This window comes from Salvelinus alpinus, chromosome 31 (assembly GCF_045679555.1).
Source record: "Salvelinus alpinus chromosome 31, SLU_Salpinus.1, whole genome shotgun sequence".
NCBI classification, from domain to species: Eukaryota; Metazoa; Chordata; class Actinopteri; order Salmoniformes; family Salmonidae; genus Salvelinus; species Salvelinus alpinus.
This window is the reverse complement of record NC_092116.1, coordinates 12,122,159-12,149,345: the sequence shown is the minus strand read 5'-3', so window position 1 is coordinate 12,149,345 and position 27,187 is coordinate 12,122,159. Positions and strand designations below refer to the sequence as shown.

At 42.1% G+C, this 27,187-nt stretch overlaps 1 protein-coding gene across 39 annotated transcripts in view; it reads left to right on the top strand.

Moving 5' to 3' along the window:
* The window catches only part of LOC139561502 (receptor-type tyrosine-protein phosphatase delta-like), a 600,941-nt gene that overhangs the window by 540,331 nt on the left and 33,423 nt on the right, over positions 1–27,187 (top strand). For 22 of the 39 annotated variants that reach the window (XM_071378643.1, XM_071378668.1, XM_071378653.1 and 19 more), the window contains 2 exons: positions 1,442–1,483; positions 2,065–2,162. In XM_071378643.1, coding sequence (XP_071234744.1) covers positions 1,442–1,483; positions 2,065–2,162 — 140 coding nt within the window. The remainder of the gene's footprint in view (positions 1–1,441; positions 1,484–2,064; positions 2,163–27,187) is intronic. The other 17 variants (XM_071378677.1, XM_071378678.1, XM_071378666.1 and 14 more) reach the window with 1 other exon arrangement.

Here is a 27,187-nt window from a genome sequence, read left to right as displayed (position 1 = left end):
GTGTTCGGGGACTGCCAATAATGTAATATCAAAGCCACATTTTTCAGGTCAGCTCGTATGAAAAGGGAATAAAATATCCCAGCCGCAGGCAGATTTTTTTTGAAAGATTATGCATATTTATGAAACCCCTACTCTCAATGACGTTATATCCATTACTGGAAATGTCAAACTTGGAAAAGGGGGCGTTTTTTCCCCTCTCAGTTTTCACTTTGAGAAGGGGACCTCAGAGTGATCTAAACCACCATACTTTCCCTATTTCCGGAATCCTCTACAGCCATCTTGATTAGCCACGCACACCATTCTCATTTTCCAAAGAGCCTCTCAAAGTGGCTCTCGACTTGCTCGAGCGATCCAAACATCTTTGTCTCCCTCTTTTAGAGCTTCTTCTCCAATGCTGATTGGTGCTACATTAGATTGTTTCTCTTCCCTCCCTCCCTCGCTCCCTCCCCCTTTTCCTCCCTCTCACCTCGCTGGTCCTCAATGCGTATTTCCATCTTGAGGATGCTTGATGTGTGCATGGCGCCACGCGGCGAGTGGTAGTTCCATTGTCAACCGGCGGCTGAAAATGGGTCTTGAGTGGTAGGGGCCGATAGAAACACCCTCTTGGAGAAATAGAGCGAGTGAGTGCGGGAGAAAAGAGGACCCGCTTTTTCGCTTTTTCCATTAGCTAATGCCCACTTGTGTTATCAGTGTAGATGAAAAGACCACTGACTTGCCCTTGCAGACACTTGTCTCAGGCGGGAGAGTGGGAAAAATGTCACTGTGTTCCGGCTATTATGAAACCTCTGCTATCTGGGACTGGGTGACAGCACTTTGTGTGGCGCCGTCGTCACAAACCCCCCCACCCGGTGGCCGAAAGGTGTCCTTAGTCAACGTTTCGGAAGCTATGTTTAAGCCTGGACATACATAGTGACTTCGGTCAACCCCACACAACCCCCCTTCTCTGCTCTCTTCTCTGTTCTCTCACATACCTTCGCCACAAACAACTTATACAGAATACATTGGTAGCCTGTGTGCTAACACTATTTATAATGTCAGTTCTACCTTGTCAAAGTAAAGTCCACCAAATGTTTTTTATGCAAGGTGAAACTTCCTGCCTGCAGACTTTGTAGGATATCTGATGGTCAGAATGGATCTCATTATGATAGGATTGTGCGATCGCTTGACTCAGTTCTTCAATGTCTCTGAATTGTTTCCCGGCTCTGTTTTGTTGAGTGTTTTCATGTCCTTTCCACCGATTTACACATGGTGGCGTAGGCTAGCTTCTAGCATGTCAATGTGTGCGTTACTAACAGATCTATGTGACATTTAGATGATACAGTGTATAATTCTAGTTTCCGTCAGTCACCTTCCCAAACGGTTTCTACCCCTAAAACAAAAGATTCATCACATTTCTACGATCGTCTAAGACTTTTTATTTATACCGCCATTTCCTCCGCAGGTTCAGGTGACTCCGGTTACCCCAGTAACCTCCATTTGTCAAGTTAGTTGGTCTTGTTTATGCATTCACCACATTCTTTCTTTCTTTCTCTCTTTTGTTTTGTTCCGTTTTTTTCCCTTCATCCCCCTCTCCTCCTCCTTTCTACGTAAACTTGTAGTTAATCTCACCCCCAACTAATCCACACGTTACTTATTGCCATGTCATCCATCGCAGGAGGCGGAGTTAAGAAATTACACCCCCTAGTAACATGTCATCACTCAAAGCAGACAACATCTTGGCCTAACTTCGTGATTTGTTTGTTTGTGGTTTGGTTTGTTTGTTTGTGAGTATGTCTTCCGTCATGCTAACTCCCACCGGCCGCTTCGGTGTGAATAACATTCTTCTCTCACAGTAGGAAGTGTTACAGGAAGTGAAGTCTGTTCGATGACTTCTCATTGACTTCCTTTCCTTTCCATATCTTCCTATGAGCATGCCACTGCTTTGAGTGAATAAATTGCCTAACAACGATCCACTTCTCCATCCCCCTGTTACACACATGCTGCTTTTATAATGATTCACTAGTTGTAACCGTGGTATCGACCCCTCTCCCCTGGCGACTGACCTCTCGTCTGTTTGATTGACAGGCATGGCCAGCCACCCACCGATCCCCATCCTGGACCTAGCTGATCATCTGGAGCGCTTGAAAGCCAACGACAACCTAAAGTTTTCGCAGGAATATGAGGTAAACATGAGGCTTGTTTCTTATCTGTTTGCATATTAGGGTCAGATTGGAGGTGTTATCGGAGAAGGATTCATGATTTCGATGAATTAAAATGCCATCTGTCATTCAGAACAAAAGGTTGGTATATTAAAACCTCTTATGGCTGAGACGAGCTAAGATCCCGTTAACGGGATCGATTTGACAACAAGCCAGTGAAAGTGCAGGGCGCCAAAATCAAACAACAGAAATCTCATAATTAAAATTCCTCAAACATAGAAGTATTTTACACCATTTTAAAGATAAACTTGTTGTCAATCCCACCACAGTGTCCGATTTCAAAAAGGCTTTACAACGAAAGCACACCAAACGATTATGTTAGGTCTGCACCTAGTCACAGAAAAACACAGCCATTTTTCCAGCCAAAGAGAGGAGTCACAAAAAGCAGAAATAGAGATAAAATGAATCACTAACCTTTGATGATCTTCATCAGATGACACTCATAGGACTTCATGTTACACAATACATGTATGTTTTGTTCGATAAAGTTCATATTTATATCCAAAAATCTCAGTTTACATTGGCGCGTTACGTTGATAAAAGATACAACTGTTATGCATGGAACTTTAGATAAACTTCTCCTTAATGCAACCGCTGTGTCAGATTTCAAAAAAGCTTTACCGAAAAAGCACACCATGCAATAATCTGAGTACAGCGCTCAGACAACAAAACGAGCCATACAGATATCCGCCATGTTGTGGAGTCAACAAAGTCAGAAATAGCATTATAAATATTCACTTACCTTTGATGATATTCATCAGAATGCACTCCCAGGAATCGCAGGTCGACAATAAATGTTTGATTTGTTCGATAAAGTCCCTCATTTATGTCCAAATACCTCCTTTTTGTTCGCGCGTTTAGCCCAGTAATCCAAATTCATGAGGCATAGATCACTAGGTCCAGACGAAAAGTCAAAAAGTTCCATTACAGACCGTAGAAACATGTCAAATGATGTATAGAATCAATCTTTAGGATGTTTTTAAAGACTTTCAACTTTTGATTATGCTTCATGGTCACAGTAAAAACATCACTGGGTGTCCCGGTTTGGACTGAGTTGTTCACCCCTGGTACATTGTATGTAAAAACATTGAAATGATTCCATTAATCTACATGCTTGTTAGCGTATGCTACCCCAACAGTGTAGGCTCATGTGCTTGAGAGAGGCTGGATGCCCTCTAAACTCATTGTGTCACTCATTGTGTAATGTGTCAGGGAGTTTATTTAAGCCCCAAGTCTCGCCATGTAATGTTATTTTCCCGGAACCCTTTAATCCAGTCATTACAAAAGTGTCACAGCCCTGCCAACCTGCCGTTCAGGAAAGCCAGTCCTCACATGGCGGCTGGCATTCAGGGAAAAAAAACAAAGATGGCTTCCTGTGGAGAACCTGTTCACCGGTCACACCCGTGGAACCCAAATCTCACAATCCTTCCAATCTGCCCAATGCAAAGTGAAAATGAAACATTTATCCAGTCATAGCGGGCTTGATTGAAAGGCTTGTCGTCTCCGCGCCGCCGTATCTTTGAACGGCAATCATTTTCCTATTTAATATGGACGCCGCTCGGATAAGGTCAGCTTCTCGCAAACACAACATAATCTCAGTTGCTCGCAGACAAGGTGACACGACTCATCGGCCAGGATTCGCCAAAGTCTCATCTGACCGGAGAAGAAGAAGGGAAGAAGAAGAAGTCTTTGGTAGGACTGCCGCGGTCATAGAATTTTGTCAGCCGGTTATTGTCATGCAAATGACTGCCAGTAATTGAACGTTAATTAACATAAACATGTTTACCATCTCCACACCATCACACTTACAAGCCACTGATGCAAGACTTTGGAACGTCTAGGCCCCTACATTTAAAGAAGTCTAATAAATCGATTTAATATACACTGAGTGTACAAAATATTAAGAACACCTTTCTAATATTGAGTTGCACCCCCTTTTGCCCTCAGAACAGCCTCAATTCATCAGGGCATAGACTCTACAATGTGCCGAAAGCGTTCCACAGGGATGCTGGCCCATGTTGACTCCAATGCTTCCCACAGTTGTGTCAAGTTGGCTGGAGGTCCTTTGGGTGGTGGAACATTCTTGATACACACGGGAAAATATTGAGTGTGAAAAACCCAGCAGCTTTGCAGTTTTTGACACACTCAAACCATTGTGCCTGGCACTTACTACCATACCCTGTTCAAAGGCACTTAAATATTTTGTCTTGACAATTCTTCATCTGAATGGCACGCATACACAGTCCATGTCTCAATTGTCTCAAAGCTTAAAAATCCTTCTTTGACCTGTATCCTCCCCTTCATCTACACTGATTGAAGAGGATTTAAATGGTGACATCAATAAGGGATCAGAGCTTTCATCTGGCTATTAAAAATCAAATACAAATTCACCATAATTGTAGGCTAACTCTATAAGCACAATCAATGAACCAACAGCATTGCCTAGGCCTATACGTTATCTCCCAGACTCGTGGATAGAAAGATTGTAGCATAGCATAAGGCAACCATAAGGTAACCAGTCCATACAGTAATCATAATACAGTGCATTAGGAAAGTGTTCAGACCCCGTGACTTTTTCCACATTTTGTTAGGTTACAGCCTAATTCTAAAATTGATTACATCTCTTTTTTCCTCTCATCAATCTACACATAATACCCCAGAATGACACAGCGAAAATAGGTTTTTAGAAATGTTTGCTAATTTATAAAAATGTTTAAATAGAAATATCACATTTACAGTTGAAGTAGGAAGTTTACATACTGTACACCTTAGCCAAATACATTTAAACTCAGTTTTTCACAATTCCTGACATTTAATCCTTGTAAAGATTCCCTGTCTTAGGTCAGTTAGGATCACCACTTTATTTTAGGAATGTGAAATGTCAGAATAATAGTAGAGAGAATGATTTATTTCAGCTTTTATTTCTTTCATCACATTCCCAGTGGGTCAGAAGTTTACATACACTCAATTAGTATTTGGTAGCATTGCCTTTAAATTGTTTAACTTGGGTCAAACGTTTCGGGTGGCCTTCCACAAGCTTCCCACAATAAGTTGGGTGAATTGTGGCCCATTCCTCCTGACAGAGCTGGTGTAACTGAGTCAGGTTTGTCGGCCTCCTTGCTCGCACAAGCTTTTTCAGTTCTGCCCACAAATTTTCTATAGATTGAAGTCAGGGCTTTGTGATGGCCACTCCAATAACTTGACTTTGTTGTCCTTAAGACATTTTGCCACAACTTTGGAAGTATGCTTGGGGTCATTGTCCATTTGGAAGACCCATTTGCGACCAAGCTTTAACTTCCTGACTGATGTCTTGAGGTGTTGCGTCAATATATCCACATCATTTTCCATCCTCATGATGCCATCTATTTTGTGAAGTGCACCAGTCCCTCCTGCAGCAAAGTACCCCACAACATGATGCTGCCACCACCATGCTTCACTGTTGGGATGGTGTTCTTCGGCTTGCAAGCATCTCCCTTCTCCCAAACATAATGATGGTCATTATGGCCAAACAGTTCTATTTTTGACCAGAGGACATTTCTCCAAAAAGTACGATCGTTATCCCCATGTGCAGTTGCAAACCATAGTCTGGCTCTTTTTTATGGCAGTTTTGGAGCAGTGGCTTCTTCCTTGCTGAGCGGCCTATCAGGTTATGTCAATATAGGACTCGTTATAATGTGGATATAGATACTTTTGTACCCGTTTCCTCCAGCATCTTCACAAGGTCCTTTGCTGTTTTTCTGGATTGATTTGCACTTTTCGCACCAAAGTACGTTCATCCCTAGGAGACAGAACGCGTCTCCTTCCTGAGCGGTATGATGGCTGCGTGGTCCCATGGTGTTTATACTTGCGTACTATTGTTTGTACAGATGAATGTGGTACCTTCAGGCATTTATAAGTTGCTTCCTTATTAAGGATGAACCAGACTTGTGGAGGTCTACAAGTTTTTTTCTGAGATCTTGGCTGGTTTCTTTTGATTTTCCCATGATGTCAAGCAAGGAGGCACTGAGTTTGAAGGTAGGCCTTGAAATACATCCACAGGTACACCTCCAATTGACTCAAATTATGTCAATTAGCCTATCAGAAGCTTCTAAAGCCATGACATCACTTTCTGGAATTTTCCAAGCTGTTTAAAGGCACAGTCAACTTAGTGTATGTAAACTTCCGAATTCAACTGTAAGTATTCAGACCCTTGACTCAGTACTTTGTTGAATCATCTTTGGCAGCAATTACAGCCTTGAGTCTTCTTGGGTATGACGCTACAAGCTTGGTACATCTGTATTTGGGAAGTTTCTCTCATTTTTCTCTGCAGATCCTCTCAAGCTCTGTCAGGTTGGATGGGGAGTGTTGCTGCACAGCTATTTTCAGGTGTTATTTCGGTTTCAAGTCCGGGCCCTGGCTGGGCCACTGAAAGACATGCAGAGACTTGTCCCGAAGCCACTCCTGAGCGCTCTGGAGCAGGTTTTCATCAGGGATCTATCTGTACTTTTCTCCTTTCAACTTTTCCTCGATCCTGACTAGTCTCCCAGTCCCTTCTGCTGAAAAGCACCCTGACAACATGATGCTGCAACCACCATGCTTCACCGTAGGGATGGTGCCAGGTTTCCTCCAGACGTGAGGCTTGGCATTCAGACCAAAGAGTTCAATCTTGGTTTCATCAGACCATAGAATCTTGTTTCTCATGGTCTGAGAGTCTTTAGGTGCCTTTTGGCAAACTCCAAGCGGGCTGTCATGTGCCTTTTACTGAGGAGTGGCTTCCATCTGGCCAATCTACCATAAAGGCCTGATTGGTGGAGTGCTGCAGAGATGGTTGTCCTTCTGGAAGGTTCTCCAATCTCCACAGAATACCTATGGAGCTCTGTCAGTGATCATCGGGTTCTTGGTCACCTCCCTGACTAAGGCCCTTCTCCCCCGATTGCTCAGTTTGGCCGTGCAGCTAACTCTAGGAAGAGTCTAGGTTGTTCCAAACTTCTTCCATTTAAGAATGATGGAGGCCACTGTGTTCTTGGGGACCTTCAATGCTGCAGAACTTTTTTGGTACCCTTCCCCAAATCTGTGCCTCGACATAATCCTGTCTCTGAGTTCTATGGGAAATTAATTCGACCTCATGGCTTGGTTTTTGCTCTGACATGCATTGTCAACTGTGGGATCTTATATACAGTTCCAGTCAAAAGTTGGGACACACCTACTCATTCAAGTTTGTTTAAATTTTTTTTTTTTTACTATTTTCTACATTGTAGAATAATAGCAAAGACATCAAAACTATGAAATAACACAAATGGAATCATGTAATATCCAAAAAAGTCTTAGACAAATCAAAATATATTTTATATTTGAGATTCTTCAACGTAGCCACCCTTAAGCCTTGATGACAGCTTTGTACACTCTTGGCATTCTCTCAACCAGCTTCAACTGGAATGCTTTTCCAACAGTCTTGAAGGAGTTCCCACATAAGCTGAGCATTTGTTGGCTGCTTTTCCATCACTCTGCGGTCCAACTCATCCCAAACCATCTTAATTGGGTTGAGGTTGGGTGATTGTGGAGGCCACGTCATCGGATGCAGCACTCCATCACTCTCCTTCTTGGTCAAATAGCCCTTACACAGCCTGGAGGTGTTGTTATCCTGTTGAAAAACAAATGATTGTCCCACTAAGCGCAAACCAGATGGGATGGCGTATCACTGCAGAATGCTGTGGTAGCCGTGCTGGTTAAGTGTGCCTTGAATTCTAAATAAATCACGGACAGTGTCACCAGCAAAGCACCCCCACACCATCACACCTCCTCCTCCATGCTTGACGGTGGGAACCACACATTCGGAGATCATCCGTTCACCTACTCTTCGTCTCACAAAGACACAGCGGCTGTAACCAAACATCTCTAATTTGGACTCATCAGACCAAAGTTCAAATTTCTAATGTCCGTTGCTCGTGTTTCTTGGCCCAAGCAAGTGTCCTTTAGTAGTCATTTCTTTGCAGCAATTCGACCATGAAGGCCTGATTCTCGCAGTCTCCTCTGAACAGTTGATGTTGAGATGTGTCTGTTACTTGAAGTCTGTGAAGCATTCATTTGGGCTGCAATCTGAGGTGCTGTTAACTCTAATGAACCTATCCTCTGCAGCAGAGGTTACTCTGGGTCTTCCTTTCCTGTGGCGGTCCTCATGTGAGCCAGTTTCATAGCGCTTGATTGTTTTTGTGAATGCACAATTGGCCCTGCGTCGTCCGGGTTAGGGTTTGGCCGGGGTATGCCGTCATTGTAAATATGAATTTGTTCTTAACTGACTTGCCTAGTTCAATAAAGGTTACCGTGACTCATTACCGTGACTCAATGGTCACGTGGAATTTGACTGCGGTCATGACTCATGACTGCCGGTGGGGTGGTAATACGGTCACCGCAACAGCCCTAGTCTTTGGTTTGTGGCGTTCACAAAGACATAATCCTATTTCTGTGATTTCATCAGACGATGAAACCTACTGGGTTCGATTGATTCTAGCAGAGTGGCAGGGGCCAAACGTAAAGTTACAATTTTTTCCCTCCCCTCACAGTCATTGCTCTCGGCAGTCACTCCACAAATGTGTCTATAAATACCTTTTTAAAGCCCAATAAATCCCCTGTATTCCTACCGCCGCTCGCTATTGCTAGATAGATTCTGTGCAAAACACAATGGGAGTAAATCTAAATAGATGAACTTGCGTTCAACTGAATGTTGGTGAAGCTGCAGAATTGTGCTAGAGCGCCGGGGTCCTTTCAGGGGCATTGTGTGTGATGGAACTGCAGTCAACCTCTTTCTCTCTCTCGCTTTCCGCCTCTCTCTCTGTCTCCAACTCTCTCTCTGTCTCTCTCACGCCTTCTCTCCCTCTCTCTGTGGGCTGTGCCACCACAGCTCCAAACCATGAGCTCAAAATGTGGCTGGCTGCCAAGCTGCCCCAACCGTTATTGCACCTTCTGTACATTGAATTTTAATTCCAAGGCTGGTATTTTCACAAGGAATGGAAAGTAATGTTCAGAGCACAACGAAAGGTCTTTGTTATGAGCAATGTTGCGACCGACTGTTTCAACAAATTTTGTTAAAAATGCGGCAGCTTAGCTTTGTTCTGACTGACTCACACTGCATTCTGGTCTGTATTTCTGCAGATAATGTATGTCGCACAACTGAGATTTGGTCAAAGTTCACATGCTCTTAACCCTTATTAAAGTGTATCTCATCCCCAAGCCAAAGAGAAATCAGACATAAATCAAAGGTTAACTGTCCAAATAGTAAATTTCCCTTTTTCAGTCATTCGTCTCGAGATTATACAGGGAGATTTTATCCAAGACTCTAACCGCCTCATGTATAAACAAACATGATCATTTCATCTTTAAACAAGGAGGGAGAAAGCGTTTGGTTGTAAACTCTAGAGCCTTGTTCGGTTTCAATACTCTTACAATGCATCCTTCCTCCACACTCCCTAAAAAGGAATCACTAACCTCAAATCAAATTTAATTGAATTGTATTACACATGCGCCGAATACAAGAGGTGTAGACTTTACTGTGAAGTGCTTACTTACGAGCCCTTTCCAACAATGCAGAGTTAAAAAGTATGAAAATTAGCTAAAAGGATAAATGAAAATAGTAACATAATAACAGAAAAAAAACAATATAGGAAGATTAATACCGAGTTAATATGCAGGGGTACGAGGTAATTAAGGTAATATGGACATGTAGGTATGGGTAAAGGTGACTAGGCAATCAGGATAGATAATCAACAGAGTAACAGCAGCACATGTGTGTCCATGTGTGAGTGTGTGTGTGGCATCAATATGTGTGTGTGTGTGTGTGTGGCATCAATATGTGTGTGTGTGTGTGTGTGTGTGTGTGTGTGTGTGTGTGTGTGCGTGTGCGTGTGCATGTGCATTTGTGTGTGGGTAGAGTCCAGTGAGTGTGCATAGAGCCGGTGCAGGTCAGGGTAGCCATTTGAATAACTGTTCAGCAGTCTTATGGCTTGAGGGTAGACACTTTTCAGGAGCCTTTTGGTCCCAGACTTGGCACTCTGTTACTGCTTGGGTAGCTGGAGTATTTGACAACTTTTAGGGCTTTCCTCTGACACCGCCTGGTATAGAGGACCTGTATGACGGGGAGCTCGGCCCCAGTGATGTACTGGATCATATGCACTACCCTCTGTAGCGCCTTATGGTCGGATGCCAAGCAGCCATACCAAGCGATGATGCAGCTAGTCAAGTCGTGCACAGCTACTCAGTCATGGGTGAACAGGGAGTACAGGAGGGGACTAAGCACGCACCCCTGAGGGGTCCCCATGTTGAGGGTCAGCATGGGAGATGTGTTGTTGCCTACCCTCACCACCTGGGGGTGGCCCGTCAGGAAGTCCAGGATCCAGTTGCAGAGGGAGGTGTTCAGTCCCAGGGTCCTTAATTTAGTGTCGTCTGAGATTCCCAAAGATTGGAAAGCAGCTGCAGTCATCCCCCTCTTCAAAGGGGGGGACACTCTTGACCCAAACTGCTACAGACCTATATCTATCCTACCCTGCCTTTCTAAGGTCTTCGAAAGCCAAGTCAACAAACAGATTACTGACCATTTCGAATCCCACCATACCTTCTCCGCTATGCAATCTGGTTTCAGAGCTGGTCATGGGTGCACCTCAGCCACGCTCAAGGTCCTAAACGATATCCTAACCGCCATCGATAAGAAACAATACTCTGCAGCCGTATTCATTGACCTGGCCAAGGCTTTCGACTCTGTCAATCACCACATCCTCATTGGCAGACTCGATAGCCTTGGTTTCTCAAATGATTGCCTCACCTTGTTCACCAACTACTTCTCTGATAGAGTTCAGTGTGTCAAATCGGAGGACCTGTTGTCCAGGCCTCTGGCAGATTCTATGGGGGTGCCACAGGGTTCCATTCTTGGACCGACTCTCTTCTTCTCTGTATACATCAATGATGTCGCTCTTTCTGCTGGTGAGTCTCTGATCCACCTCTACGCAGACGACACCATTCTGTATACTTCTGGCCCTTCTTTGGACACTGTGTTAACAACCCTCCAGACGAGCTTCAATGCCATACAACTCTCTTTCCGTGGCCTCCAATTGCTCTTAAATACAAGTAAAACTAAATGCATGCTCTTCAACCGATCGCTGCCTGCACCTACCCGCCCGTCCAACATCACTACTCTGGACGGTTCTGACTTAGAATATGTGAACAACTACAAATACCTAGGTGTCTGGTTAGACTGTAAACTCTCCTTCCAGACTCACATCAAACATCTCCAATCCAAAGTTAAATCTAGAATTGGCTTCCTATTTCGCAACAAAGCATCCTTCACTCATGCTGCCAAACATACCCTCGTAAAACTGACCATCCTACCGATCCTCGACTTCGGCGATGTCATTTACAAAATAGCCTCCAATACCCTACTCGATAAATTGGATGCAGTCTATCACAGTGCCATCCGTTTTGTCACCAAAGCCCCATATACTACCCACCACTGCGACCTGTATGCTCTCGTTGGCTGGCCCTCGCTTCATACTCGTCGCCAAACCTACTGGCTCCAGGTCATCTACAAGACCCTGCTAGGTAAAGTCCCCCCTTATCTCAGCTCGCTGGTCACCATAGCAGCACCCACCTGTAGCACGCGCTCCAGCAGGTATATATCTCTGGTCACCCCCAAAACCAATTCTTCCTTTGGCCGCCTCTCCTTACAGTTCTCTGCTGCCAATGACTGGAATGAACTACAAAAATCTCTGAAACTGGAAACACTTATCTCACTCACTAGCTTTAAGCACCACTGTCAGAGCAGCTCACAGATTACTGCACCTGTACATAGCCCATCTATAATTTAGCCCAAACAACTACCTCTCCCCCTACTGTATTTATTTATTTATTTTGCTCCTTTGCAGCCCATTATTTCTATCTCTACTTTGCACATTCTTCCACTGCAAATCTACCATTCCAGTGTTTTACTTGCTATATTGTACTTACTTCGCCACCATGGCTTTTTTTGCCTTTACCTCCCTTATCTCACCTCATTTGCTCACATTGTATATAGACGTATTTTTCTAGTATTATTGACTGTATGTTTGTTTTACTCCATGTGTAACTCTGTGTTGTTGTATGTGTCGAACTGCTTTGCTTTATCTTGGCCAGGTCGCAATTGTAAATGAGAACTTGTTCTCAACTTGCCTACCTGGTTAAATAAAGATGAAATATATATATATTTTTTTTAAGTGATGAGCTTGGAGGGCACAATGGTGTTGAACGCTAAGCTGTAGTCAATTAACGGCATTCTCAGATAAGTGTTCCTTTTGTCCAGATGGGAAAGGGCAGTATGGAGTGCAATAGAGATTGCATCTTCTGTGGATATTCCAGTCTGTGCTAGCGAAAGTCCTGTAGCTTAGCATTAGTTGACATGCTGGTAGAAATTAAGTAATAAGGATTTCAGTTTTCCTGCAGTAAAATCACCGGCCACTAGGAGCGCCACCTCTGGGTGAGCATTTTCTTGTTTGCTTATGGCCCTATATACAGTGGGGAGAACAAGTATTTGATACACTGCCAATTTTGCAGGTTTTCCTACTTACAAAGCATGTAGAGGTCTGTTATTTTTATCATAGGTACACTTCAACTGTGAGAGACGGAATCTAAAACAAAAATCCAGAAAATCACATTGTATGATTTTTAAGTAATTAATTTGCATTTTATTGCATGACATAAGTATTTGATCACCTACCAACCAGTAAGAATTCCGGCTCTCACAGACCTGTTAGTTTTTCTCTAAGAAGCCCTCCTGTTCTCCACTCATTACCTGTATTAACTGCACCTGTTTGAACTCGTTACCTGTATAAAAGACACCTGTCCACACACTCAATCAAACAGACTCCAACCTCTCCACAATGGCCAAGACCAGAGAGCTGTGTAAGGACATCAGGGATAAATTGTAGACCTGTACAAGGCTGGGATGGGCTACAGGACAATAGGCAAGCAGCTTGGTGAGAAGGCAACAACTGTTGGCACAATTATTAGAAAATGGAAGAAGTTCAAGATGACGGTCAATCACCCTCGGTCTGGGGCTCCATGCAAGATCTCACCTCGTGGGGCATCAATGATCATGAGGAATGTGAGGGATCAGCCCAGAACTACACGGCAGGACCTGGTCAATGACCTGAAGAGAGCTGGGACCACAGTCTCAAAGAAAACCATTAGTAACACACTACGCCGTCATGGATTAAAATCCTGCAGCGCACGCAAGGTCCCCCTGCTCAAGCCAGCGCATGTCCAGGCCCGTCTGAAGTTTGCCAATGACCATCTGGATGATCCAGAGGAGGAATGGGAGAAGGTCATGTGGTCTGATGAGACAAAAATAGAGCTTTTTGCTCTAAACTCCACTCGCCGTGTTTGGAGGAATAGAAGGATGAGTACAACCCCAAGAACACCATCCCAACCGTGAAGCATGGAGGTGGAAACATCATTCTTTGGGGATGCTTTTCTGCAAAGGGGACAGGACGACTGCACCGTATTGAGGGGAGGATGGATGGGGCCATGTATTGCGAGATCTTGACCAACAACCTCCTTCCCTCAGTAAGAGCATTGAAGATGGGTCGTGGCTGGGTCTTCCAGCATGACAACGACCCGAAACACACAGCCAGGGCAACTAAGGAGTGGCTCCGTAAGAAGCATCTCAAGGTCCTGGAGTGGCCTAGCCAGTCTCCAGACCTGAACCCAATAGAAAATCTTTGGAGGGAGCCGAAAGTCCGTATTGCCCAGCGACAGCCCCGAAACCTGAAGGATCTGGAGAAGGTCTGTATGGAGGAGTGGGCCAAAATCCCTGCTGCAGTGTGTGCAAACCTGGTCAAGAACTACAGGAAACGTATGATCTCTGTAATTGCAAACTAAGGTTTCTGTACCAAATATTCAGTTCTGCTTTTCTGATGTATCAAATACTTATGTCATGCAATAAAATGCAAATTAATTACTTAAAAATCATACAATGTGATTTTCTGGATTTTTGTTTTAGATTCCTTCTCTCACAGTTGAAGTGTACCTATGATAAAAAATACAGACCTCTACATGCTTTGTAAGTAGGAAAACCTGCAAAATTGTCAGTGTATCAAATACTTGTTCTCCCCACTGTAGCTCATTGAGTGTGGTCTTAGTGCCAGCATTGGTTTGTGGTGGTAAGTAGACAGGTACAAATAATATAGATGAGAACTCTCTTGGTAAATATGGTGGTCTACAGCTTATCATGAGGTATTCTAACTCGAGACTTCGAGCAGAACCTCGAGACTTCCTCACAGCGCACCAGCTGTTGAAAACAAAGAGACACACACCACCCCCCGAGTTTGCCCAACGCTGCCGTTCTGTCTTGCCAATGTATAGAAAAAAACAGCTAGATTAAAATTTTCCATGTCCTTGTTCAGCCACAACTTGGAGAAACAACGGATATTACAGTTATTCAGATCACGTTGATAGGCTAGTCTCTAACAGAGCTCGTCCAGTTTATTTTCCAGTGATTGCACGTTCGCCAATATAACGGACGGTAGAGGTGGTTTATCCACTAGCTGACGTAGTCTCGTCAGGTATCCCACACGCCGGCCTCTATAACGCCACTTTTTCCTTCTTCGAGTGTCAGGGATTTGGGCCTGGTCTGGGATGAGCAGTATGTCATTTGCCTCCGACTCATTGAAGCAAAAATCCTCATCTAAATTGAGGTTAGTGATCGCTGTTCTGATGTCCAGAAACTCTATTCGGTCATAGAAAAGGATGCTGGAAACATGTACAAAATAAATTAAGATCAGCTCAAAAAAACACACAAAATAGCACAATTGGTCAGTAGCCCGTAAAACGTCTGCTATTCTCTCCAGTGCCATTGTAGTAGCCTGACCTTACTGGATTGGTGTCATAAACCTTTCCACTAGCTTGCCTTCACCAATTATGTGATATCACTATCAGAAAGGAGGAAGGAATTATGCATTTAAATAATATTTTAACATGTTTACCTCTCTGTGCTTCCTGCCCTTTGGCGTCAGGTACCTTAATTTCCAATAGTGAGCATAATCAAGCTCATAACTCCCTTATTGGAAATATAAAAAGTTAGAGACTCATTAAAGAACACATCCCAATATTTCCTCTGACATGTGAAATTGAACACTATGTTTAACAACGTGGTGTTTTCTCTTACACAACAAGAGGTATTACATTTAATAGCCAGTTTATTTACGGTGAGGGACCATCCAGGCTTTACAGAGCTTTACAGAGATTGCTGATTCTGTTGGTTGTACTCAATTGTACAGCTCTTCTGTGTGCCGTAAACCCTAACCCGATAGAAGGACCAAGGATGGTGGAGAGCAAACTTGGCCTTTGAGGAAAACCTAATCTACAATGGCTAAAATAGTGGTCTCTTATCATTGTAGTTATTATAGTAGACTATTGTTGTGCTCTTTTTCTGCTTACTACGGTTGGCATTCATTGTATACAACAATAGTCAAAGGCAATAGAGAGAGAATTTACTTTGACTAAAAAGTATAGTACCGGAAAACAGTTTGGACACACCTACTCATTCAAGGGTTTTTCTTTATTTTTACTATTTTCTACATTGTGGAATAATAGTGAACACATTAAAACTATGAAATAACACATGGAATAATTTGAGATTCATCAAAGTAGCCACCCTTTGCCTTGGTATGTTTTAACAGACACAGTGGGTACAACATGTCCTATACACTTCCTGATAAACTCAGTCTCCGTCTCAGTGTATTCGTCAATATTATTCTCGGAAGCTACCCGGAACAGATCCCAGTGTGATCAAAACAATCTTGAAGCGTGGATTCCGATTGATCAGACCAGCGTTGAAAATTCCATAGCATGGGTCCTTCCTGTTTGAGTTTCAGCTTGTAGGAAGGGAGGAGCAAAATGGAGTTGTGGTCAGATTTGCCGAAAGGAGGGCGAAGAAACTTTCAAAGTTCTTGAAGTTTTCCGATTGACTGACTTTCATGTCTTAAAGTAATGATGGACTCATATTTTCAAACATGGCGGTGACTGCATCATGTTATGGTATGCTTGTTATCGGCAAGGACTAGGGAGTGTTAACCTCTAATTCCTCCCAAACCCGGATCCGGGAGCACCCCCCACAGTAAAAAAGCTGACTAGCATAGCCTAGCATAGCGTCACAAGTAAATACTAGCATCTAAATATCATTAAATCACAAGTCCAAGACACCAGATGAAAGATACACATCTTGTGAATCCAGCCATCATTTCTGATTTTTAAAATGTTTTACAGGGAAGACACAATATGTAAATCTATTAGCTAACCACGTTAGCAAAAGACACCACTTTTTTTACTCCACCAGTTTTTTACTCCATCAGTAGCCATCACTAATTCGACCAAATAAAGATATAAATAGCCACTAACCAAGAAACAACTTCATAAGATGACAGTCTGATAACATATTTATTGTATAGCATATGTTTTTTTAGAAGAATTTGCATATTTCAGGTATAAATCACAGTTCTACATTGCAGCTGCAATCTGAAATAGTGCCGAAGCTGCCAGAATAATTACAGAGACCAACGTCAAATACCTAATTACTCATCTTAAAACATTTCTGAAAAATACACAGCGTACAGCAAATGAAAGCCCAACATCTTGTGAATCCAGCCAATATGTCAGATTTTTTAAGTGTTTTACAGCGAAAACACAATATAGCATTATATTAGCTTAGCACAATAGCCAGAAACACAAGCAATTTACCAGCAGCACTGGTTAGCGATCGTAACAATACAGCAAAAGATATATAATTTTGGACTAACCTTGATATACTTCATCAGATGACAGTCCTGTAACATCATATTACACAATGCATATAGGTTTTGTTCGAAAATGTGCATATTTAGCAGCACAAATCGTTGTTATACAATGTGATCAGTGGCAACAGGTCATGCATTCTGGCCGGCGCCATCTTGGAAAGGCACCTAAGTTTACGATTATTTATCGATTAGATTGACTAAAAAATACAGGTTGGACAGCAAATGAAAGATGCATTAGTTATTAATGCAACCGCTGAGTTAGATTTTTAAAATTAACGTTACTAGACATACAGTGTGCGTTACAGCCAGACTAGTGCCGCAATAACGGCGGACAAATGCGCTTACATTTTTCCACATAAATACGGAATAACATCATAAATAGTTCTTACTTTTGGACGAGCTTCCATCAGAATCTTGGGCAAGGTGTCCTTTGTCCAAAAGAATCGTTGCTTGGTTGTAAAACGTCGTCTTCAACTTCGGAATTAGCAGCTAACAATAGCTATGTTGCCACAACATTCCCAAATCCCCAAAACGCAATACTAAGGAAATTCCGAAAATAGCAATATACTCGCATAAACTGATATAACTCGGTTTAAAATAACTTCGTTATGATGTTTCTAACACCTATATCGAATTAAATTACAGACGGATATAGCTAAGGCCGATAACTGAGCATTTCAAAATGCCATCTTGAGGTCTTGCTTTGCGCAATGACGAACGACGAAAAGAGAGCGCACTTCGTTCCTTGGCCTTTTATAAGCTCTGAGAACTACGTAGACACTCCATTCCACTTCTCATTGGTTACTGACATCCAGGGGAAGGCGGGTGCAGTTCATGTCGACCCATAGGATACATACAGAGCTTTAAACTGATCTGAGAACAGAGCCTCGTTTTCAGACCTTCGCAGTTCCTGTCATGGATTTCGCTGCAGAAAGAGTTCTGGTTCACCCACAGACATAATTCAAACGGTTTTAGAAACTAGAGATTGTTTTCTATCCAATAGTAATAATAATATGCATATTGTACGAGCAAGAATTGAGTACGAGCAGTTTAATTTGGGAACGATAAATGTCCAAGTTGAAACAGCACCCCCTGTAGTGTCAAGAGGTTTTAAGTATAAAAACAAACATAATATAAACTCAGCAAAAAAAGAAACATCCCTTTTCAGGACCCTATCTTTCAAAGATTATTCTTAAAAATCAAAATAACTTCACAGATCTTCATTGTAAAGGGTTTAAACACTGTTTCCCATGCTTGTTAAATGAACCATAAACAATTAATAAAAATGCACCTGTGGGAACAGTCGTTAACTTCTCACGAGTCACCAACCCTGATCCGGTAGCACCCCCCCCCCACCCCCCACTGATTAGCATAGCTAGCATAGCGTCACAAGTAACTTGTAGCATCTAAATATCATTAAATCACAAGTCAAAGACACCAGATGAAAGATACAGGTCTTGTGAATAAAGCCACCATTTCAGATTTTTAAAATGTTTTACAGGGAAGACACAATATGTAAATCTATTAGCTAACCACGTTAGCAAAGGAGAGGATTTTTTCACTCCCAACAGTTTTTCCCTGCGTCAGTAGCTATCACTAATTCGACTAAATAAAAATATATATAGCCACTAACCAAGAAACAAATTCATAAGATGACAGTCTGATAACATATTTATGGTATAGCATAGTTTTTTTTTTTAAATGTGCATTTTTCAGGTATAAATCACAGTTCTACATTGCAGCTGCAATCTGAAAAGGTGCCGACCAAGCCAGAACAATTACAGAGACCAACGTCATATAACTAATTACTCATTTTAAAACATTTCAGAAAAATACACAGCGTACAGATATTGAAAGCCCAACATCTGGTGAATCCAAACAATATTTCAGATTTCTTAAATGTTTTATAACGAAAACAAAATGTAGCGCTAAATTAGCATAGCTATACCAGGCAGATTCGGCTGGGCGCCCACGGCAAGATCACATGCACAACAGATATGATATAACATCGTAAATTGGGTCTTACTATGGCTGATCTTTCATCAGAATGTTGATCAAAGTGTCCTTTGTCAAGATGAGTTGTTGGTTCCGTTCAGAGTCGTTCCTTTCCCACTCCATTTAGCACAGGTACCGGTCGAGTGGCACGGATTTCTCAAACGATACTAAAATCTAACAACGGAACACCGAAAAACTCCCTAAAAAATTCAAATAATCTGATTAAACTATATTGAAAAAACATACATTACGATGATCTGGTCACATGTATCAAACAAACTTCGACACGGAGATAATAATGGCCGCACAACAGAAGACAAACGTAGCTCCAATTTCCATGCAACAGAGAACCGGAAGTTGTCGGTCATGCCAAAGATTTTGCTCTCATTTCACGTCAGTCCCAGATAGACAAGAAATTTTTCCTCTGACGTCCTCTAGACACCCAGAGGAAGGCCAGTGAGTTGTGTTTCGGGTCATAGGAGGCACGACCATATATAGGCAGAGCTTTGAAGCCAGCATAAACATCTTGATTTTATGTTCTTGGTCATGGAAAGTGCTGTTGAATGACTTCTGTATCACTCAGAGACAAAATTGAAACGGATTTAGAAACTAGGGATTGTTTTCTTTCCAATGGTATGATTCATATGCATATAGTAAGAGCAATAATTGAATAAGAGGCAGTTTAATCTGTAGAGCAAATTATGCTAATGCGAAAATAGCACCCCCTGTATTCTCAAGAGGTTAAGCCACTAACAGCTTACAGACGGTAGGCAATTAAGGTCACAGTTCTGAAAACTTGGGACACTAAAGAGGCCTTTCTACTGACTCTGAAAAACACCAAAAGAAAGATGCTCAGGGTCCCTGCTCATCTGCGTGAATGTTCCTTAGGCATGCTGCAAGGAGGCATGAGGACTGCAGATGTGGCCAGGGCAATAAATTGTAATGTCCGTACTGTGAGATGCCTAAGACAGCGCTACAGAGACAGGACGGACAGCTGATCGTCCTCGCAGTGGCATACCATGTGTAACAACACCTGCACATGATCGGTACATCCGAACATCACACCTGCGGGACAGGTACAGGATGGCAATAACAACTGCCCGAGTTACACCAGGAACGCACAATCCCTCCATCAGTGCTCAGACTGTCCGCAATAAGCTGAGAGAGGCTGGACTGAGGGCTTGTAGGCCTGTTGTAAGGCAGGTCCTCACCAGACATCACCGGCAATAATGTCGCCTATGGGCACAAACCCACCGTCGCTGGACCAGACAGGACTGGCAAAAAGTGCTCTTCTCTGACGAGTTGCGGTTTTGTCTCACCGGGGTGATGGTCGGATGCACGTTTATCGTCGAAGGAATGAGCGTTACACTGAGGCCTGTACTCTGGAGCGGGATAGATTTGGAGGTGGAGGGTCCGTCATGGTCTGGGGCGGTGTGTCACAGCATCATCGGACTGAGCTTGTTGTCATTGCAGGCAATCTCAACGCTGTGCGTTACAGGGAAGACATCCTCCTCCCTCATGTGGTACCCTTCCTGCAGGCTCATCCTGACATGACCCTCCAGCATGACAATGCCACCAGCCATACTGCTCGTTCTGTGCGTGATTTCCTGCAAGACAGGAATGTCAGTGTTCTGCCATGGCCATTCAAGAGCCCGGATCTCAATCCCATTGAGCACGTCTGGGACCTGTTGGATCAGAGGGTGAGGGCTAGGGCCATTCCCTCCAGAAATGTCCGGGAACTTGCAGGTGCCTTGGTGGAAGAGTGGGGTAACATCTCACAGCATGAACTGGCAAATCCGGTGCAGTCCATGAGGAGGAGATGCACTGCAGTACTTAATACAGCTGGTGGCCACACCAGATAATGACTGTTACTACCCCCCCCTTTGTTCAGGGACACATTATTCTGTTTCTGTTAGTCACATGTCTGTGGAACTTGTTCAGTTTATGTACCAGTTGTTGAATCTTGTTATGTTCATACAAATATTTACACATGTTAAGTTTGCTGAAAATAAATGCAGTTGACAGTGAGAGGACGTTTATTTTTTTGCTGAGTTTAGGTAAGCACAGGCAAAATCCTAGAGGAAAACCTGGTAACCTAAAACACAAGGCCAAATATACACTGGAGATGCTTACCAAGACGACATTGGATGTTCCTGGGTTGCCTAGTTACCGGTTTCACTTAAATCAGCTTGAAAATCTATATCAAAACTTAAAAATGTCTGTCTAGCAATGATCAACAACCAACCAGAGGTTGAATTTAAAAATAATAATTTGCAAGTATTGTACAATCCAGGTGTGGACAGCGCTTAGAGATTTATCAGAAAGACTCACAGCTGTAATCACTGCCAAAGGTGATTCTAACTCAGGGGTGTGAATGCTTATGTAAATGTGTCTGTATTTAATTTTCATTAAATTTGCTAAAATGTCTAAAAACATGTTTTCACTTTGTCATGGGGTATTGTGTGTAGATGGGTGAGAATGTTTTATTTATTTAATCAATTTTGAATTCAGGCTGTAACACAACAAAATGTGCAATACTGTAAGTCAAGGGGTATGAATACTTCCTGAAGGCACAGTAATTGTGTTGGGCTTTAGCTGAGATTGTTCTTTATAGAGAAGTATATTTGTCCAGGTCACAATTGTTCCTTGACTTGCACCATTCATTCTCGCTGTCAATAATTCTAATGTTGTAACTTCTAACAGTAAATGTATACTCTGGTTAAATGGAAGAGAGTGAGATCTTAGAACTACCAAAAATGATTGCAGCAGTGCTGCCTGCCAGCAGTAATCTTGTCTTATTGATTGAGAGATTCAAGGGGCTATCATCATTAAGTAATGTAATAGATGCAAAGCATTGAATAGATGCAAAGCATTGAATATTTAGATGCAAAGCATTGAATAACTGCAGGCCACTCCCACACCATATGAAGGAATGTGAAGTGGCTCTCAAGGGATCCTTGTTAGGAGGAAATGGTTTGCATGAATAATTCGGAAGTGCTTAAGCTTTACAAGAGCGAACAATAACTGATATCAAGAAGTTAGGAGTCAGTAATGTCTGGGCTTCTATACTGGCTTGCAGTAATCATTTGGGTACCTGTCAAAGAAAAATGATAAATTGAGAGTTGAAAGTAATTCACAAAAATGTTTTTGCATGCTTATTCAGAAACTCTTAAATGTTAAGATAACTTGAAGAATGGCGAGGGAAAAGTGCAAATCATAACAACCGTAATATATACACAATTCAAATAAAATGATTCGTCTGTCTGAAACTGATTTTGTATAGTGCATTGACTAACCTCAAGTAATTTACTTTTGTAGCACTTTGTTTTACTCTTTGCTGTCTTTAAAGAATATAATGTTGATAGGCATCAGCCTGCAAGCAAAGTTTTTGGGTTGACAAATTTCATATAACAGTTGTCAGAGAAGCATACAATGGCTGAACATTGGTCTCTTAAGTCGCAGAGAGAGTAATATCTTTATGGCATAAATAAAATAAATGAAAACATGGTGGAATGTGTTGACTTTGAAAATAGGCTTTTAAATCAAAGGAAATGATCTCTCTATTGACTAGGACTAATATTGTAGGGAACACAGTGAGCAGTTGAGAGTTGGGGTCAATTTGATCGTAAACGTTATCTTGATGTTAGTCAGTGAACAAACTTAAAATGTATAAGTTGATGGTTCGGATTACGGGACGCCAAAGTCATATTATTCCATATTCTATTCCAATTAAAGGTTTGTTCAGATTCAACTAGATCTGTGGACAATACTTTTTTAATGGCTAGCTCAGAATATGAGTTTTCACATTTTTGTATATATATTATAGAGAATCAGTCTATCTGGGGCCCAGATATTTTATTTAGAAATCCTATCTTTGGATAGTTCGGTAGTTGGGTTACCCAAGGGATTCCGCAGGCCAGCATAGCTGACCTAAGTTGTAAATATCGAGGGGAAAAAAGAAAAAGGAAGTTGCCTGTTAATGTGTATGTATCTTTCAAATCTTGGAATGTTCCCAAACCATTACTGTTCATGATATTGGTAAGGGTACGGTTTCCACATTTGGAACTTTGGGGGGATGCAAAAGGACGCTATCCAGATCGCAAGGCTTTATTGTGTAATATTGGTATATTGGCATGCCAAATTAAAGCATTCTACATTTAAAGAGTAATTCAGAATGGCATGCGATCGAACTCAACTTCATTGTGGTCACACATGCTGAGTTTAGGTACGATATTATCTACAGTGAGCTCCAAAAGTATTCGGACTGTAACAAATGTTTTGTTGTTTTGGATTTGAAATAATACAATGTCTATGAGGTTAAAGTGCAGACTGTCAACTTTCATTTTAGGATATTTTCATCCATATCAGGTGAACCTTTAAGAAATTACTGCTATGTGTATATAGTCTCCCCATTTCAGGGGACTAAAACTATCGGGACAAATTCACTTATATGTCTATTAAAGTAGTCAAAAGTTTAGTATTTGGTCCAATATTCCAAGCACACAATGACTCTACAAGGTTGTTGGATGCGTTTGTTGTTTGTTTAGGTTGTGTTTCAGATTATTTTTATATAAATAAGAATATATGTTTCGAAACACTTCTACATTAATGTGGATGTTACCATGATTATGGATAGTCCTGATTGAATCGTGAATAATGATAAGTGAGAGTTAGATGCAAAACATTTTTAGCCTCCCCAGGGGTACGCGCAATGCCGTCTGGGGTACGCCAAATAAAAATGTGATTCACATTTCTAAAAAAAAATGATATATATTTTCTTTACATATATATACAGTTGAAGTCGGAAGTTTACATACACTTAGGTTGGAGTCATTAAAACTCCTTTTTCAACCACTCCACTAATTTCTTGTTAACGAACTATAGTTTTGGCAGTCGGTTAGGACATCTACTTTGTGCATGACACAAGTAATTTTTCCAACAATTGTTTACAGTCAAATTATTTCACTTATAATTCACTGTATCACAATTCCAGTGGGTCAGAAGTTTACATACACTAAGTTGACTGTGCCTTTAAACAGCTTGGGAAATTCCAGAAAATTATGTCATGGCTTATAAGCTTCTGATAGGCTAATTGACATAATTTGATGTATTTCAAGGCCTACCTTCAAACTCAGTGCCTCCTTGCTTGACATCATGGGAAAATCAAAAGAAACCAGCCAAGCTCTCAGAAAAATAATTGTAGACCTCCACAAGTCTGGTTCATCCTTGAGAGCAACTTATAAATGCCTGAAGGTACCACGTTCATCTGTACAAACAATAGTAACTGGGACCACGCAGCCAATATACCGCTCAGCAAGGGAGATGAACGTGCTTTGGTGCAAAAAGTACAAATCAATCCCAGAACAACAGCAAAGGATTTTGTGAAGTTGCTGGAGGAAACAGGTACAAAAGTATTTATATCCACAGTATAACGACTCCTGTATCGACATAACCTGAAAGGCCGCTCAGCAAGGAAGAAGCCACTGCTCCAAAATCGCCATAAAATAGCCAGACTACGGTTTGCAACTGCACATGGGGACAAAGATTGTACTTTTTGGGGAAATGTCCTCTGTTCTGATGAAACAAAAATAGAACTGTTTGGCCATAATGCCCATTGTTATGTTTGGAGGAAAAAGGGAGAGGCTTGCATGCCGAAGAACACAATCCCAACCGTGAAGCACGGGGGTGGCAGCATCATGTTGTGGGGTTGCTTTGCTGCAGGAGGGACTTGTGCACCTCACAAAATAGATGGCATCATGAGGAACGAAAGTTCTGTGGATATATTGAAGCAACATCTCAAGACATCAGTCAGGAAGTTGAAGCTTGGTCGCAAATGGGTCTTCCAAATGGACAATGACTCCATGCATACTTCCAAAGTTGTGGCAAAATGGCTTAAGGACAACAAAGTCAAGGTATTGGAGTGGCCATCACAATGTCCTGACCTCAATCCTATAGAACATTTGTGGGCAGAACTGAAAAAGCGTGTGGGAGCAAGGAGGCCTACAAACCTGACTCAGTTACACCAGCTCTGTCAGGAGGAATGGGCCACAATTCATCCAACTTATTGTGGGAAGCTTGTGGAAGGCTACCCGAAAGGTTTGACCCAAGTTTAACAATTTAAAGGCAATGCTACCAAATACTAATGGAGTGTATGTAAACTTCTGACCCACTGGGAATGTGATGAAAGAAATAATAGCTGAAATAAATCATTCTCTCTACTATTATTCTGACATTTCACATTCTCAAAATAAAGTGGTGATCCTAACTGACCTAAGACAGGGATTTTTTTACTAAGATTAAATGTCAGGAATTGTGAAAAACTGAGTTTAAATGTATTTGGCTAAGGTGTATGTAAACTTCCGACTTCAACTGTATATACACTACCGTTCAAAAGTTTGGGGTCACTTAGAAAATATTTTTTCAATAATTGTTGTCCATAACATCAAATTGATCAGAAATACAGTTTAGACATTGTTAATGTTGTAAATTACTATTGTAGCTGGAAACGGCTGATTTCTTATAGAATATCTACGTAGTTGTACAGAGGCCCATTATTCTCAACCATCACTCCTGTGTTCCAATGGCACGTTGTGTTTGCTAATTCCACAGCTGAAAACTGTTGGGCTGATTAAAGAAGCAATACAACTGGATTTCTTTAGACTAGTTGAGTATCTGGAGCATCAGCATTTGTGGGTTTGATTACAGGCTCAAAATGGCCAGAAACAAATACCTTTCCTTCTGAAACTCGTCAGTCTATTCTTGTTCTAAGTGACCCCAAACCTTTGAACAGCAGTGTATATATAGTATATACAGTGGGGAGAACAAGTATTTGATACACTGCCGATTTTGCAGGTTTTCCTACTTACAAAGCATGTAGAGGTCTGTAATTTCTATCATGGGTACACTTCAACTATGAGAGACGGAATCTAAAACAAAAATCCAGAAAATCACATTGTATGATTTTTAAGTAATTAATTTGCATTTTATTGCATGACATAAGTATTTGATACATCAGAAAAGCAGATCTTAATATTTGGTACAGAAACCTTTGTTTGCAATTACAGAGATCATACGTTTCCTGTAGTTCTTGACCAGGTTTGCACACACTGCAGCAGGGATTTTGGCCCACTCCTCCATACAGATCTTCTCCAGATCCTTCAGGTTTCGGGGCTGTCGCTGGGCAATACGGACTTTCAGCTCCCTCCAAAGATTTTCTATTGGGTTCAGGTCTGGAGACTGGCTAGGCCACTCCAGGACCTTGAGATGCTTCTTACGGCGCCACTCCTTAGTTGCCCTGGCTGTGTGTTTCGGGTCGTTGTCATGCTGGAAGACCCAGCCACGAGCCATCTTCAATGCTCTTACTGAGGGAAGGAGGTTGTTGGCCAAGATCTCGCGATACATGGCCCCATCCATCCTCCCCTCAATACGGTGCAGTCATCCTGTACCCTTTGCAGAAAAGCATCCCCAAAGAATGATGTTTCCACCTCCATGCTTCACGGTTGGGATGGTGTTCTTGGGGTTGTACTCATCCTTCTTCTTCCTCCAAACACGGCGAGTGGAGTTTAGACCAAAAAGCTCTATTTTTGTCTCATCAGACCACATGACCTTCTCCCATTCCTCCTCTGGATCATCCAGATGGTCATTGGCAAACTTCAGACGGGCCTGGACATGCGCTGGCTTGAGCAGGTGGACCTTGCGTGCGCTGCAGGATTTTAATCCATGACGGTGTAGTGTGTTACTAATGGTTTTCTTTGAGACTGTGGTCCCAGCTCTCTCCAGGTCATTGACCAGGTCCTGCCGTGTAGTTCTGGGCTGATAACTCACCTTCCTCATGATCATTGATGCCCCACGAGGTGAGATCTTGCATGGAGCCCCAGACCGAGGGTGATTGACCGTCATCTTGAACTTCTTCCATTTTCTAATAATTGCGCCAACAGTTGTTGCCTTCTCACCAAGCTGCTTGCCTATTGTCCTGTAGCCCATCCCAGCCTGTTGCATGTCTACAATTTTATCCCTGATGTCCTTATACAGCTCTCTGGTCTTGGCCATTGTGGAGAGGTTGGAGTCTGTTTGATTGAGTGTGTGGACAGGTGTCTTTTATACAGGTAACGAGTTCAAACAGGTGCAGTTAATACAGGTAATGAGTGGAGAACAGGAGGGCTTCTTAAAGAAAAACTAACAGGTCTGTGAGAGCCGGAATTCTTA